This window comes from Lepisosteus oculatus, chromosome 2 (assembly GCF_040954835.1).
Source record: "Lepisosteus oculatus isolate fLepOcu1 chromosome 2, fLepOcu1.hap2, whole genome shotgun sequence".
Lineage (NCBI taxonomy): Eukaryota > Metazoa > Chordata > Actinopteri > Semionotiformes > Lepisosteidae > Lepisosteus > Lepisosteus oculatus.
The window spans coordinates 62933887-62946412 of NC_090697.1; the positions used below are offsets into that span (position 1 = coordinate 62933887).

General features: G+C 40.6%; 1 protein-coding gene across 2 annotated transcripts; it reads right to left on the bottom strand.

Annotated features, from left to right (window-relative positions):
* Positions 1-568: 568 nt before the first annotated feature.
* Positions 569-12260, bottom strand: polr3d (polymerase (RNA) III (DNA directed) polypeptide D). 2 transcript variants are annotated; one of them, XM_015346586.2, is made up of 9 exons: positions 12154-12260; positions 11089-11250; positions 9967-10010; positions 9027-9181; positions 5228-5352; positions 4180-4363; positions 3344-3597; positions 2085-2237; positions 569-1546 (listed from the first exon to the last, which is right to left on the bottom strand). In XM_015346586.2, the coding sequence occupies exons 2-9, from the start codon at positions 11230-11232 to the stop codon at positions 1427-1429; spliced, it is 1179 nt and encodes a 392-aa protein (XP_015202072.2). In that variant the 5' UTR covers positions 11233-11250; positions 12154-12260; the 3' UTR covers positions 569-1426. The 2 variants fall into 2 exon arrangements, with proteins under 2 accessions (XP_015202072.2, XP_006625860.2); XM_006625797.3 differs by lacking the exon at positions 12154-12260 and adding an exon at positions 11843-12043.
* Between the last annotated feature and the right edge of the window lie 266 nt (positions 12261-12526).

A 12526-nucleotide genomic window follows, 5' to 3' on the forward strand; every position in this document is an offset into this window, starting at 1 on the left:
CGCACCCCAGCCAGGGGGTGGCAGTGTCCCATGCCAGACGCTTCCTGCTTATCCTCGTCAGGCACCCTAGCATCCATGGAGGAGCACTCAACGCCAAGCCTTCCACACCTCCGCTTACATCCAAAGGACAGGCTGCTAACACCCCCAACCTGACTTCCAAACAACAAAGGCGATAGACAGTTCCAAGACACAGTAGGGTTGCACCAGATGTACAGCATTTGTAAACCACTGAGCAGTTGGGGTAGAGCTGGGCCCTTTTACAAACGGATTCTTTGGTCATGATTACACATCCACCATCGAAAGGGATAAGAACATCAGAAATCAAGGGCCAGAGCGTGTTTCTCCTGCAGTTCAGTAACGAGCAGAGTCTACCTACTGATTCTGGATTCCTTTTTATGTGCTCGAGTTTCAAGAGCAAAGCGAGTACCATGAAGAAACAAAGCGCTTCAAATGAAATTAACAGCTGTCCATCCAAACTGCTTGACAACATATAAACGAACTCACATTTTCATAACCCTGCTGTGTCATTATCCGATTAAGAAAGAAATGTAATGCAACAAAGAAAAAAAAGGATTTGCATCGTTTCTTTATTGGATTGATTGTAACCAACACTATTTTTACCTTCCTGTGCAAACCTTACCTGAGAGTTCTGAAGAAGAATAAGGCAACCATTATACAGTTTCCCTCTCTCACCCTAGTTCTATGTATACAGATATATTTCTGTGGTAATCACCACTAACAGCAGCTTCATCACCCCAAAATTCAAACAAAGATCCAGTCACTCAAACTCAGGCAAGCAAAGTGCCTCACTGTCAAAATGAGGTAGCCAAATTAAAACTGAACAATTTCTAAACAGCTTAAGAAAGAAAAACAATGATGATTCCTTTTAAGTTGTCAGCACAGCACTTCTTCAACCATCAATAGATAATATTTGGTAAGCATCTCCTCTGCCACACAGTCCTTAGGTTCTAACATCAGTAACCATGACTGGATTCTCTCAGATCTTAAAGGGTTAACACTGTACACTATCAAGTAGTCTGGAAAATGATTATACAGTTTTTAATTTTACCTATCACTTTAGAAATTACACAGCAGTTTCAAAGACCACAACTAGCACTTTTTCTTTTTCCCCCACTTGTGTTTGGCTAGTGAAAGAATGTTTTGGGAGTTTCAGAAATATTAATTTCCTTAACCCACCAGATTACAAAACTACACATTACATAAGTGAGGGCATGACATTCCTGATGAGTGGCTTCTCTTTTCCCATTGTTGGAACAATTCTTAGTCTTCTTGCTGTCCAATCCACCATTAGGAGACCCATTTGACCACACTGTTCAACCTCTCAGGATTCTGCAATCCTGTACATCTGTACGGCCATCTTCGGCCTCAAACTGTGGTGGATGTGTTGTCCGTCAGTCCCTTCCCATCATGCTCTGTTCTCCAGTAACGCGTGAAAGTCTGGGGAGCAGACCAGCTTGTGTGTGATGTGTCCCAAAACTGTCAAATCCCCTGTCCTCCCATCCCCTGCTCCTACTGACACCAGCTCCTGAGAAGCAGAGACAGAGGAAGAGTTAACAGGAGACTGGAAGATACACTTAATATTACATGAGGAATAGAATTTGTTCAGACAAGAAAGAGAGTAATCATTTGTTTGTTCAGTCTAAATTCAGAGCTTTAGCTTTCATGTACCTTAAGAACCAAGTGAAATATAGGACTGAAAAATAAGACTAATAACACTTTTCCCAAGTTAATTTTAGTTGTTTTTTGCTTTGAATTTTACCTATTTTATCCAATAGTTCTCAGTGTGACTCAAAAGATATTTCAATGAATTCCTATTAATATCTGTTCAACTGAAACACAAAGGACATGGCTTAGAAATAACTACTCAGGGATATTTCTGGAGCCGATTCCATGGGGTCTTTCAAGTATCACCTGCATGATAGCTGTGGAGCAATAAGTTACTAGCAACCAAAAAATAAAGGCCAAGTGACTTCCTCTGTTTTGAAACCTTATTCTGTCCGTATGTCCTAGTCTGTATCTCTTTAATAACAGACCGTTCAGTGTTATCCTAGCAACAAACCAACCTGCAGGAAGGAGCAAGGTGTTCCCAGGGAGATGTCCAGCGTGTTCTGACCAAGGACGAGCTGCACACGACCCGACTTCCTGACCAACAGTTTCCCTACCTGCCCCTCCGCCAGGTCTGCCAGTGAGCAGGTGTTCTCTGCAAGCTGTACCTCCTGAGCACAGAGCACAGTGCTTTTAGGGACTCTTGCTATAGAATACAACATATGCCAGCCTACCTCCAGCAAACGAAAGGGCTGGAGCCCAGGGCAACATCACTGTCTTGAGGTAAAAGAATTGCGTTTGTATTTGCGATGAGTCTCCTTCAAGATTTTGAAAATTGTAAAGTCAGTTGCTTTTCTTCCCTGTCAGATGTTCATTACAGCTGTATTAATAAATTATGTGCTACAGTGGAAGTCACTTTCTCTAAATCTATATCTGATCCCATAAATAATGCTTTAAATAAACCACAAAGCAGGAAATGGCACAGCAGTTCTAGAGATAAAGCAGTAGAGGAGTGTGTAGGGTACTGGGTCACTGTTTCCCTTGCCCATTATGATTTCATTATAGCTAGCTACATTTCTTTCATGGTTTAAAACCGCGATAAATTTCATATTACCTATAATCTACATAGGCACTCTAAAACATCCAATTTATAAGAGATTAATACAACTTAAAAGGATCAAACAAGTTATTTAAAAAACAAAAGTTGAAACCTACGACAGAACCATGTCAGACACGTGATTGATTTTATCACGAGGCAATACTGCAAAAAAAATGTAGTTTTTACCGACGCTACTGTTGATGTAAGAGGACATCAAAGATAAAAGGGTAAGGAAGTTTAGGACAACTAGGCACATTAGGAATAGATTTACAAAAGGAAAACTAAAATTTAAATATAAGTAGAACAGGAAACTAACAACTGTTCCATTTTCTTGTGGACAGGCATGGGGACTTGGTCATTACAAGTGGCTGAGTGACAGTGACAATCATCAATTTAAATGATTAAATGAATAGGGATTATGCCAGGACTACTCCAGCACAATCTCTTCTATGGTACTTTCTACATTATGACTAGGAAACCTTGACAATTCCATTAACTGCTGGACTTGATCCAATGAGTACTTAATTCAATGAACAGACCCTTAACTAATTTAGCCTTCTGCTGAAGATTGCTGAGCAGCTGAAGGGAAATCTTGCATCAAAAAGGATTTGAAAATACCAAGGTAAGCATTCCCATGATTTCTCATGATGTCATGGCAGACCGCCACGTACAGTATACCTGGCTCTTCTCCGTCTTTACAAGAACTGATTGTCCATCCTCTGTCTGCACCTCTGTCTTGATTGGCCGCTGCTCCTGAGTGGGTGGCTGGCCTGGAAGAGTGTCTGGCAGCTGCAAGAAAAGAAGCTCCTCCCCCTTGGACTGACTCCAGCCAATCAAAAGCTCCTTCAGGGACTCTTCCTCTGGCATTGATGGAGGCCTGGAGGATGGTTCCACCTTCTTAATCACAGGAACATCCATAGGCTCCTGCTTGACTGAGAAGGCAGTACAATCACACAAAGAAAAAAAACGTTTCTCTCAGTTTTTTAATCTGTACTACAGAGCAAACAATTTATGAACATTGTAAAGAGAATAAAGAAAAAGTAGAGAAAGTTTACAGGACCTTACTTTCTACGCTGTGAATTTCATATGACAATACTACATTTTAGCATGGTTCTGAGCAAACAGGGACAAACAGAACACACCTTTCATGATGGCCTGGCAATAAATATCCAACTAGACTCCTTGTTCAACAAACGCTTGATGGGAAAAAAACGTGTATTATGTTTTTAATATTAACCACTGCCTTGCATGCTCCAGCTATGAAGGTGTGCATTAAGTTCACTCGGTGTTTTCAGAAGCCTAAGAGTAGCTGTTGCAACACTGCTATTTTGAAAGTATGGCAAACAAATTTATTAAATTAAAAAAAGAAATCACATATTTTGCTTTTGAAATCAACAAATTCATTAACCAGGATTTCATACACTGAGGAAGTCAAAACCACAGAATAAACTGGCACACATCTTCAAATGACAAGTCAGACTACTGGGTTCCCTACCACCATTTGCCCCAGGTACCTTTCACGGTGGGCACGGTGTCCAGTTCCATGCTCTCTTCTTCTGTCTTCAGCCCCTCTGCTTTGATGCTTCCTTTTAGGTTCTCCTCGTTGGACTCCTCCTTGAAGACCCAGCCTGAGATGGCCAGAGGCAGCTGGACTGGACAGCTGCGCAGGTCACTGCACAGCCGAGGGTCGTCCAGAAACTTGGGGAGGGGGGATAAATATAAGTGCAGGACATAAGAAAGAGAGAAGAGGGAAACATGGGGAGGGGGTAAAGGGTGACAGAAAGAGTAGAAAATTGAGAAATTCTCTAAATTCTTAGAGAAAAATGATAAAAAGAACAATGAAATCAGAAAACGGTCACTGGCCAACAATGTCCATGCATTATCAAGGCCATGCCAATACATCAGAACTTACTGACACACCAATGACGGACTGACTACCTTTCTGACTATATTTACAAGCAATTTGCATCAAGCAAAATTGTGTTATGGCCCAAACAGTAAAGTCACTCAATCTAGGGCTGGAGATAGTTACCTCAGCTCTGAAACTTGGAAGCATGCAGTGACCTAAATAAGGAGACATACTGTACCACTCCTCCAATAAGCACGGCACCATTTATATGTTAATGCAGAGCTTGTCACATGCTAACAAGTGAAAGGGTCAATATGCAGGATGGTCACTGGAACCAATCTAAGCTTCCTTGTTCTCCCTGGTAAAATAATTAGATGCACAAACTTTTTTAAGATTAAGCCTGAATATAATTTTGTATTATATTATAAGTTATCTATGCTCTGTTAGGTTTATCCATTAGATCAGGTCTTCAGGATAGGTCTGCCATGACAAGACCTTGGGTGGTTTGTTTTTAAGCTTTACTGGTCACTGGAAAGCCATGTACTAAATACATGAAAACGAAAGCCTGTTGCCAGTGCACACTTTGCAAAACATTGCATAAAACAAACTAAAAGTAAAAACTATTAAAGAGCAAAGGCAGACGAATTGGGAAAGAGTGTGGACAGGCACACTAGACACATAGACAAGCATCTGAAGAGAGACAGAGAACAGACATTGTCTCGCTCCAGCATGCGCAGTATCTCTTTGGTCTCCTCCTCTGTTTCTCTCTTCTCCTTCTTGATGTTGATGATGGGTGAGGGGCCCACGGTGGGGGTGTCCCTCTCATTCTCCCAACCACCTGAAGGGGGAGAGACAGGATTATTTCAGAGCCAACATCACTCCCCAAAGCCCCCCTTTTCAGAACCCTCCTTTACACGAACTGTACACGAACTGTGTTACTGTGCACTACTAGTGCATTAACTACACATCCTAAATTTAAATCATAAATATCTATTAATATAAATAGATATCTATTGACTGTGATACAAATCTGCTCTGAATTATGTATAATTGTATTCTGTACATTAAGTTTTAAATCATGTTTCTTGAAAAACTTTTGCAATGTTTTCTAGTGTGTAAACCGTCTTTCTACTTTCAGTAATGGGAACACTTAATAATTCCTTACATATAATGTTTTTCTAGACACTCCACTCAAAGCACTTTACAGGTAATGGGGACTCCCCTCCACCAGCACCAATGTGCAGCATCCACCTGGATGATGTGACAGCAGCCATAATGCGCCTGAATGCTCACCACATATCAGCTAACAGTAGGGAGGAGAACAGAGTGATGAAGCCAATTTATAGATGGGGATTATTAGTATGCCACAATTGGTTAAAGCCAACAGGAAATTTGGCAAGGATGCAAGGGTAACACCCCTAGTCTTTTCGAAAAACACCCTGGGATTTTTAACGATCACAGAGAGTCAGGACCTCACTATACTGGGACATTTGGACCCACACAGACTGCCGGGTGAGCACCCCCTGCTGGCCCTACTAATACCTCTTTCAGCAGCAACCTTCGTTTTTCCCCAGGAGGTCTCCCATCCAGGTACTGGTCAGACATGCTTAGCATCAGTGGGTTGCCAGTTGCGAGTTTCAGGGTGATTTGGCTGCCGACTTGTTAGCTGAACAGTTGTCAGCTGCCTTAAATAAATAATGTTGAAGGCTTCCAAGCAAGTCCAAACCTACAAACTGCGGCATTCCACTTTTTGTACAAGAGCATCTGGTGATGCTGGGTAAAGCAGCCCTCCTGGTGTATGCAGGAACCTAGTTCTGTAACACTGCAAATGTACTATTACTGCCAAGATTATTCATTAGGGTTAGAAGATTTTATTAGGCTGTTTTTGAAGAAAAGCATTGAAGAGTACAAAGGGAGTGTCGCTGAGCAGGTCTTGAATTGTTGTCGGTGTAAAAGGTGTGGTTATAATCTGTAACGCACATCTAAAACAGGTATTAGTGTGACGAAACCTGAAACTTGAGAGTTTCAATTGAATCACTGCAACGGTTACCGAGACAGCTGTAGGCCACAATTTGAGAATAAAAAGGAGGACACTGACTGAAACAGAAATTTCATTTAATCACTTTAACTGTAGTCTCATATAATGAAACCTACAAAGTTTAGAGTTAAGTGGTCAACCAATCTATGAACTGGAGCAGTTTGCACAACAGGCCAAAACATCCAATGACAAGTTGTGAGGCAGAAATCAGAAGCAACTTTAATGGTTAATGAATTTCACCAAGATAAAGTTCAAACAGTGTAAGGATTCCCAAAACAGGCAGCTCAAGTTGCAAGAACAAAATGAAGTATCCATATAACTATTTAAGCTTATGCAGGAACAACAGAGCATCAGATGTTAATGACTTACTAATTAGAATGAAAAAAAAATTAAAACAAGATTAGCATTATAGGCTGGGGTATCAGAAATGAAGAAAGGGAAACTGCAGTTGGGCGCCTATGTTACTTTACACAGGAACCCAATTTTCACATCTGTTCATAGACAGTATGTTACAACAAAGATTGTTAACCGGCTAGTTTTTACACAGGGGCAGTTTGCATTATGAGTCAATTTAAGCAGTAGCAGGATTTGTTTATAGCCTATTTTGTCTATTTTGGGGGCGTAGAGGAAAAGGCAATTGCTCTTTTTTGGTTGTTAAATTGATCCATTTCTCAAAAAAGGAATTCAAATTTTTGTAGGCTTAAAAGTTCTCATAGCAACTCTTCTGATGCAAACCATGAGCTGCACACACTTTTCTACATATCAAATGATTTAATTATATCTACTGTTTGTAAATATAAACTGTTAGTGTTTAAGTACAAAAATAACATATACACTGTATCTTTAGCTAGTCTACAATAATAATAATGATAAGGATGATTTTGAATAACTATTAGGCATTCCAAAAAAGACAACCTATTTACTTTCTTGCAAACTACACACTTTATTGCCGCTTCAACAACAGCATCATTTAAATGAGAAATTTTAGAAAGGCTATTTTTCCTGTGTATCAGTTCTCAAACGTACTTTGGTAAAGACCATGTGCAGTTATATAAACTAATGTCTTCAGAATTACATACAAACATGCTAGAAGCATAATCACATTAGGTAGTAGTTATGAAAACCCAACATCAAATGAGTTTCACTGAGTGTTGAAGTCAGAAAATATGTCTAGCAAGAAAACTGTATTTCACATTGTTTTGGAGCCCTTATTGAAGGAATTCTCATTCACATGTTACTGAATTTAAAATAGAAAAGTGTTAATTGGATGTAGGGGTCAACAGATGGCACTCTTCCCCTGAAGCAAAATGTCCACACCAATACTACAGTATGGGGACAGGAGATACTGTGGAGAAGGAGACTTTATCTTTCAAATCATACTTTAAATTGAGGTTTTACTACTTATTCTTTATGAAAAATTACTAGAAGTGCCTACTGATGTGCTGAATGTTAACCCCAGTGTCCAAGCTAAATTCCACAATCCAGCCTCCATAATGTTCCCCCTGAATTCAGCCAGTGAAGCAATTTCTCACTAATCTGCAGAGCAGCCGGACTGCTGGCACTAATGGTTGTCACATGAGATGTCACTCATGTGGTTTTGGCACTTCAGTGGTGGAAGAAGCAGGTCCCATCCTGTCTCAAGCACTTTGGGAATTCTTTGGGATTACATGACATTCTCTTACCTTCCACTAGGTGTCACCATTATAAATCTATTAATTATCCATCCACTTACTGCAATAACTGCATCTTCTAATTCAGGGTCGCGGGGGAGCTGAAGTCTATCACGGCAAGCAATGGGCACAAGACAGGGCACAATCTGAATGAAGCCAGTCCATCACAGAGCAGACATGCAAACACTCACAGCTAAGGCCAATTTTCTGAGAAGCCAATTCATCTACCAGCATGTTATTGGACTGTGAAAGGAAATTGGAGCACCCAGAGGAAACCCACGCAAACACAGGGAGAACACACAAACTCCAAACAGACAGCACCCCAGGTCAGAAAAGCCATACTAATCACTGTGCCACCATGCCACCCACTCCATTATTTCAAAATAAAATTAAAAGAAAAAAAACATAAAATGAAAATTTCTGAATTCAAATATTGCTTTTTTGCCCAGTAACAATGCTAAATGCCACAGACTGTATATACATAAACTCATCACTCATTAAACAAATTTTGCTTAAGAGTAATTTCTTTATATGTTCATGAAGGGGCATTTGTTTAAAAAACTTGTGCACTGATTTTTTCTAGTTTAGCTTTATCACTACCACATTTCTAACAACATTAAAACTATTATTACAGCCAGGTTGTCAAAGGACTCCTCATTAAAAAAAAGTAAAAAAGAAAGTAGGAGCAGAAAAGTAACTGAATGCTTTCTGAAATCAAACCAGACAACCAGAGAGGTGTGCACTTCATAGCTAAGCTCTCTGGTATTCCTGGGAGTACATGCAAAGAGGAGATGCCTTTCTCACCCCTCTTTTTCATCATCATCTCGGCAGGGCCTTGCTCAAAAATGGAGTGGGACTGAATGATCTCAGGGCGTCCCCGACCCCTTCCTCGCCCATCCCGCTGACGATCCCTCTCTCTCTCCTTCCTCTCCTTCTTCTGGTGGCCCTCCACCTTCTGCCTGTTGGAATGCAGAAATGCAGTGGTGACATCATGTACCCAAACACTTCCCAACACACAGTAAAGAAAGGATTTTCCTCCCTTGTTAATAGTACCAATCTCCTCCACTGTCTAGGCCTAGGCAGTCCCTCCAAGCAGCAAGAGAGAAGGGAGATGGATGTGACAGACCGAGGGGTAAAAGGAACTTGTGGGTTTGTATCTCAGAAGCTCTGCCGTCTGTCCTCCAGACAGCAGATATGACCAACCCTGGAAGCCTTTGCTTCCTGCTTTTAAACTGTTGTATGACCACCTCTCTTACAACAACTGTTCAGGTGACTGAGGACAGCAGCTCTGTCCCCCCAGTTTATTGGGTCATGTAGTCCAGATAAAGGCTGCCATCTTGTCTGAACTTCCTGCCCTCTCACGCCCTGCATAATTCATAAGTCCAGCCTCGCAAACAATGCTATTTTGGTACTGGCTCTGTTTTGTGGTTGTCATTGTAAAATCACAGGCTTTTGTGGATAGATAGACAACATGCACATAGACACTGGATTCACTCTAACCAAAAATGTTAAATTATGCTTGCAAATGCAAGTTTGCTACTAGACTTGAGTCTTTCTTCATGTTTTGCTAAGCTTTTTAGATTGAAAAAAAAATGTAATACAGATGAAGTACTTAAAATATACAACAAACCAGTGAAGGCTGATCTGACTATAATATTTTTTTTTTCCATTTAGGCCTAGTTCTCATTATGAACTCTGTGGAAGAGACCTAGTGGTACTTGTCTATAAAAGATAATTTACTTACTCTTCCTTGGCTTTGCGGCTGATGATATTGGGGGTGAAAGTTTTCTGTAAGATACAGAAAAAAAGACACTGATTGGGCCTGTGACATCTGAGATTTATGCCATCTAAAACTCATCCAACAGCAACCAAATAAAAATGGGACAAATAACAAAAGTCAAAAGTCTGAATGCTTGAAAGTTTAGAAATTTCTTTAGCATTCCTGGTTTTCCGGATTCTTAGGCAACAGATAGTACATGTGACACTAAAATTGCCATGCAGCATTTTTATAACAGGTAAAATATATACTATGAATGTTCAGGTATTATGCGAGATCAACACTAAATTACCAGTCACAGTCACCTATTAGTAGACTAATATGTAGACCTAGATCTAGTTGACTTTATGTTCTCAACCTTCTTTACCAGAAGGACATGAAACAGATTTTTAAACTCATCAGAAAAACAGTTTAATAATAATAATAATAATAATAATAATAATAATAATAATAATAATAATGTTTCTTTATTAGCCCTATACAATTTCTTGCATTAGGAATTCGTCTTTTCGTATACCCCAGCTTTTCTCCATGGAGACACAGACACACAGACAGGGAGTGAAGCTTGGGGTCAGAGCGCAGGGTCAGCCATTGTACGGCACCCCTGGAGCAGTTAGGGTTAAGGGCCTTCCTCAGGGGCCCAACGGAGTAGGATTCCTCTGCCAGCCGCGGGATTTGAACCGGCAACCTTACAGTCACAGGCGCAGATCCTTAATGTTCCTGCTTTGCCCCCTCACCCCCAGATGCCAAGTGAAGCATAACAGGACACCTCACAATTTTTTTAGCGTCAAAAATATACTGGTCGGAGAAGTGCAAGACACTGCATATGACAGGCTTACCCCAAAGATGCCTTCAGCTATTTATTCAGAAAACTGTTGCAAAGCAACTGGAATATTTCACTTGCTAAAATGTTGCAAGAAATATTAAAGTTAGTATTTTGATTAGCACAGCTCCACTCGATTCTACTGCACCTACATTAACACATCCAAGAACTTCATCAGTCCAGATGGCACTGCACCTCATAAAATCTGTCTCTGACCAATCTGCTATGTAATTGGGGAGCTGCATGCTCTGTCTATTCACTCCTACCTTCTTCACACCCCCCAGGGTGAGGTCGCGAGAACGCATGGAGGGCAGGCGTCCCGTCACAACAGGGGCAGGGAGTCTCCTTCCGGGCAGCGCAGGCCGAGACACCCCTGGGGGCAAGGGATCCCCACCACAAGGGTCTGACATCGCTGCACAATCACACCACTGCAGCAGAGAAAAGATGGAGAATAAGAGCGACTGAGAAACAGGCGTGAGGAACTCCTTACTAACAATTCACTTTGCCACAATGGCACCATTAAAAGAAATGACCAGTCGCTGAGAAAAAGGGGCTCATGTGATGCGCATCCTCAAACACATCAGTGTGATCCACGTAGCACAAATTCTAATTTGTACTTAATCTTTAGAAAAATATTTATGATGAAATTTATAGTCAGCCACTAACAGGAGAGGTCTGTAACTCTAGTTCTGAAAAGCAACAAGGATAATCGATTGGGCAACTGTTAAAAATGAGGCAACTGACCGAAGACGTGATCTTTTAGTTAAAGTGAAACTTTCACTGAGACTATTCTCCTGGCCTCGTCCTGTCCAGGACTAGAAAACCTTACAGTACCATACACTAACTTCACTCCGCTCTCTTCTGCGGAGCTCTTCGGCCAACGAAAGAGTACTACACGAACAGCAAATAACGTTGTGATGAAAATTTTAAAATGAATTCGCTTTTCGCCATCTACTTGAACTCGCTCGATCCTGTTACATATACAACAAGCTGGCTACACATGTAAATCACTTCATTTACCTGAACTGGAAAGAAAACGATAAAGACTTCTCTTCCAAATGTATTTCAGATACAAAACCAGTACAAATGATACTGAAAATAAATCGTCACCAGCTGAAATGCACTATTTTTGTCGGGTTTTTTTTACAATCTGAGTCACACATACACCTAACTCATGCAAAAACCACCATGACAGACTGATGTTGGACTTTTCCCTTTGAACTTTCACCTTGCTCGCCTGTGCTAGCCACCATGTTTGTAAGGGCAATGTTGTTTCTAGAATAGTTTTGTTCAAATTACACTACCGTTCCGCTGCTGAGATAAGGTTGTACCTTTTGAAGTTAAAATTCTCAGCAATTTCGTCACTAGATCACACAGGTTGCTCAGGTTGTGTATCTCATCAGAAAAAAATTGAGCAGCCATGTCGGCAAACCAAAAGAAGAGTTGTTCTTTCAATGAAGTGGTATGCAAAATTTCCTCACTCTTGTATGGTGCTGCCACCTAATGTGGGGATGTGTGAATCGCCTTAAGGTCAAGTAAAGTTTCCTATGAAATACGTTTGATACTGTGTAGGAGATCTATATTCCTATGTTTACGATGTGTCCTACTATATTGTTTTGCATTATACAACGACAAATGTACACTTCTACCTTGTAATATTTATGACATTGTAATGTTTATTATATATGCACCTCTTATATATTT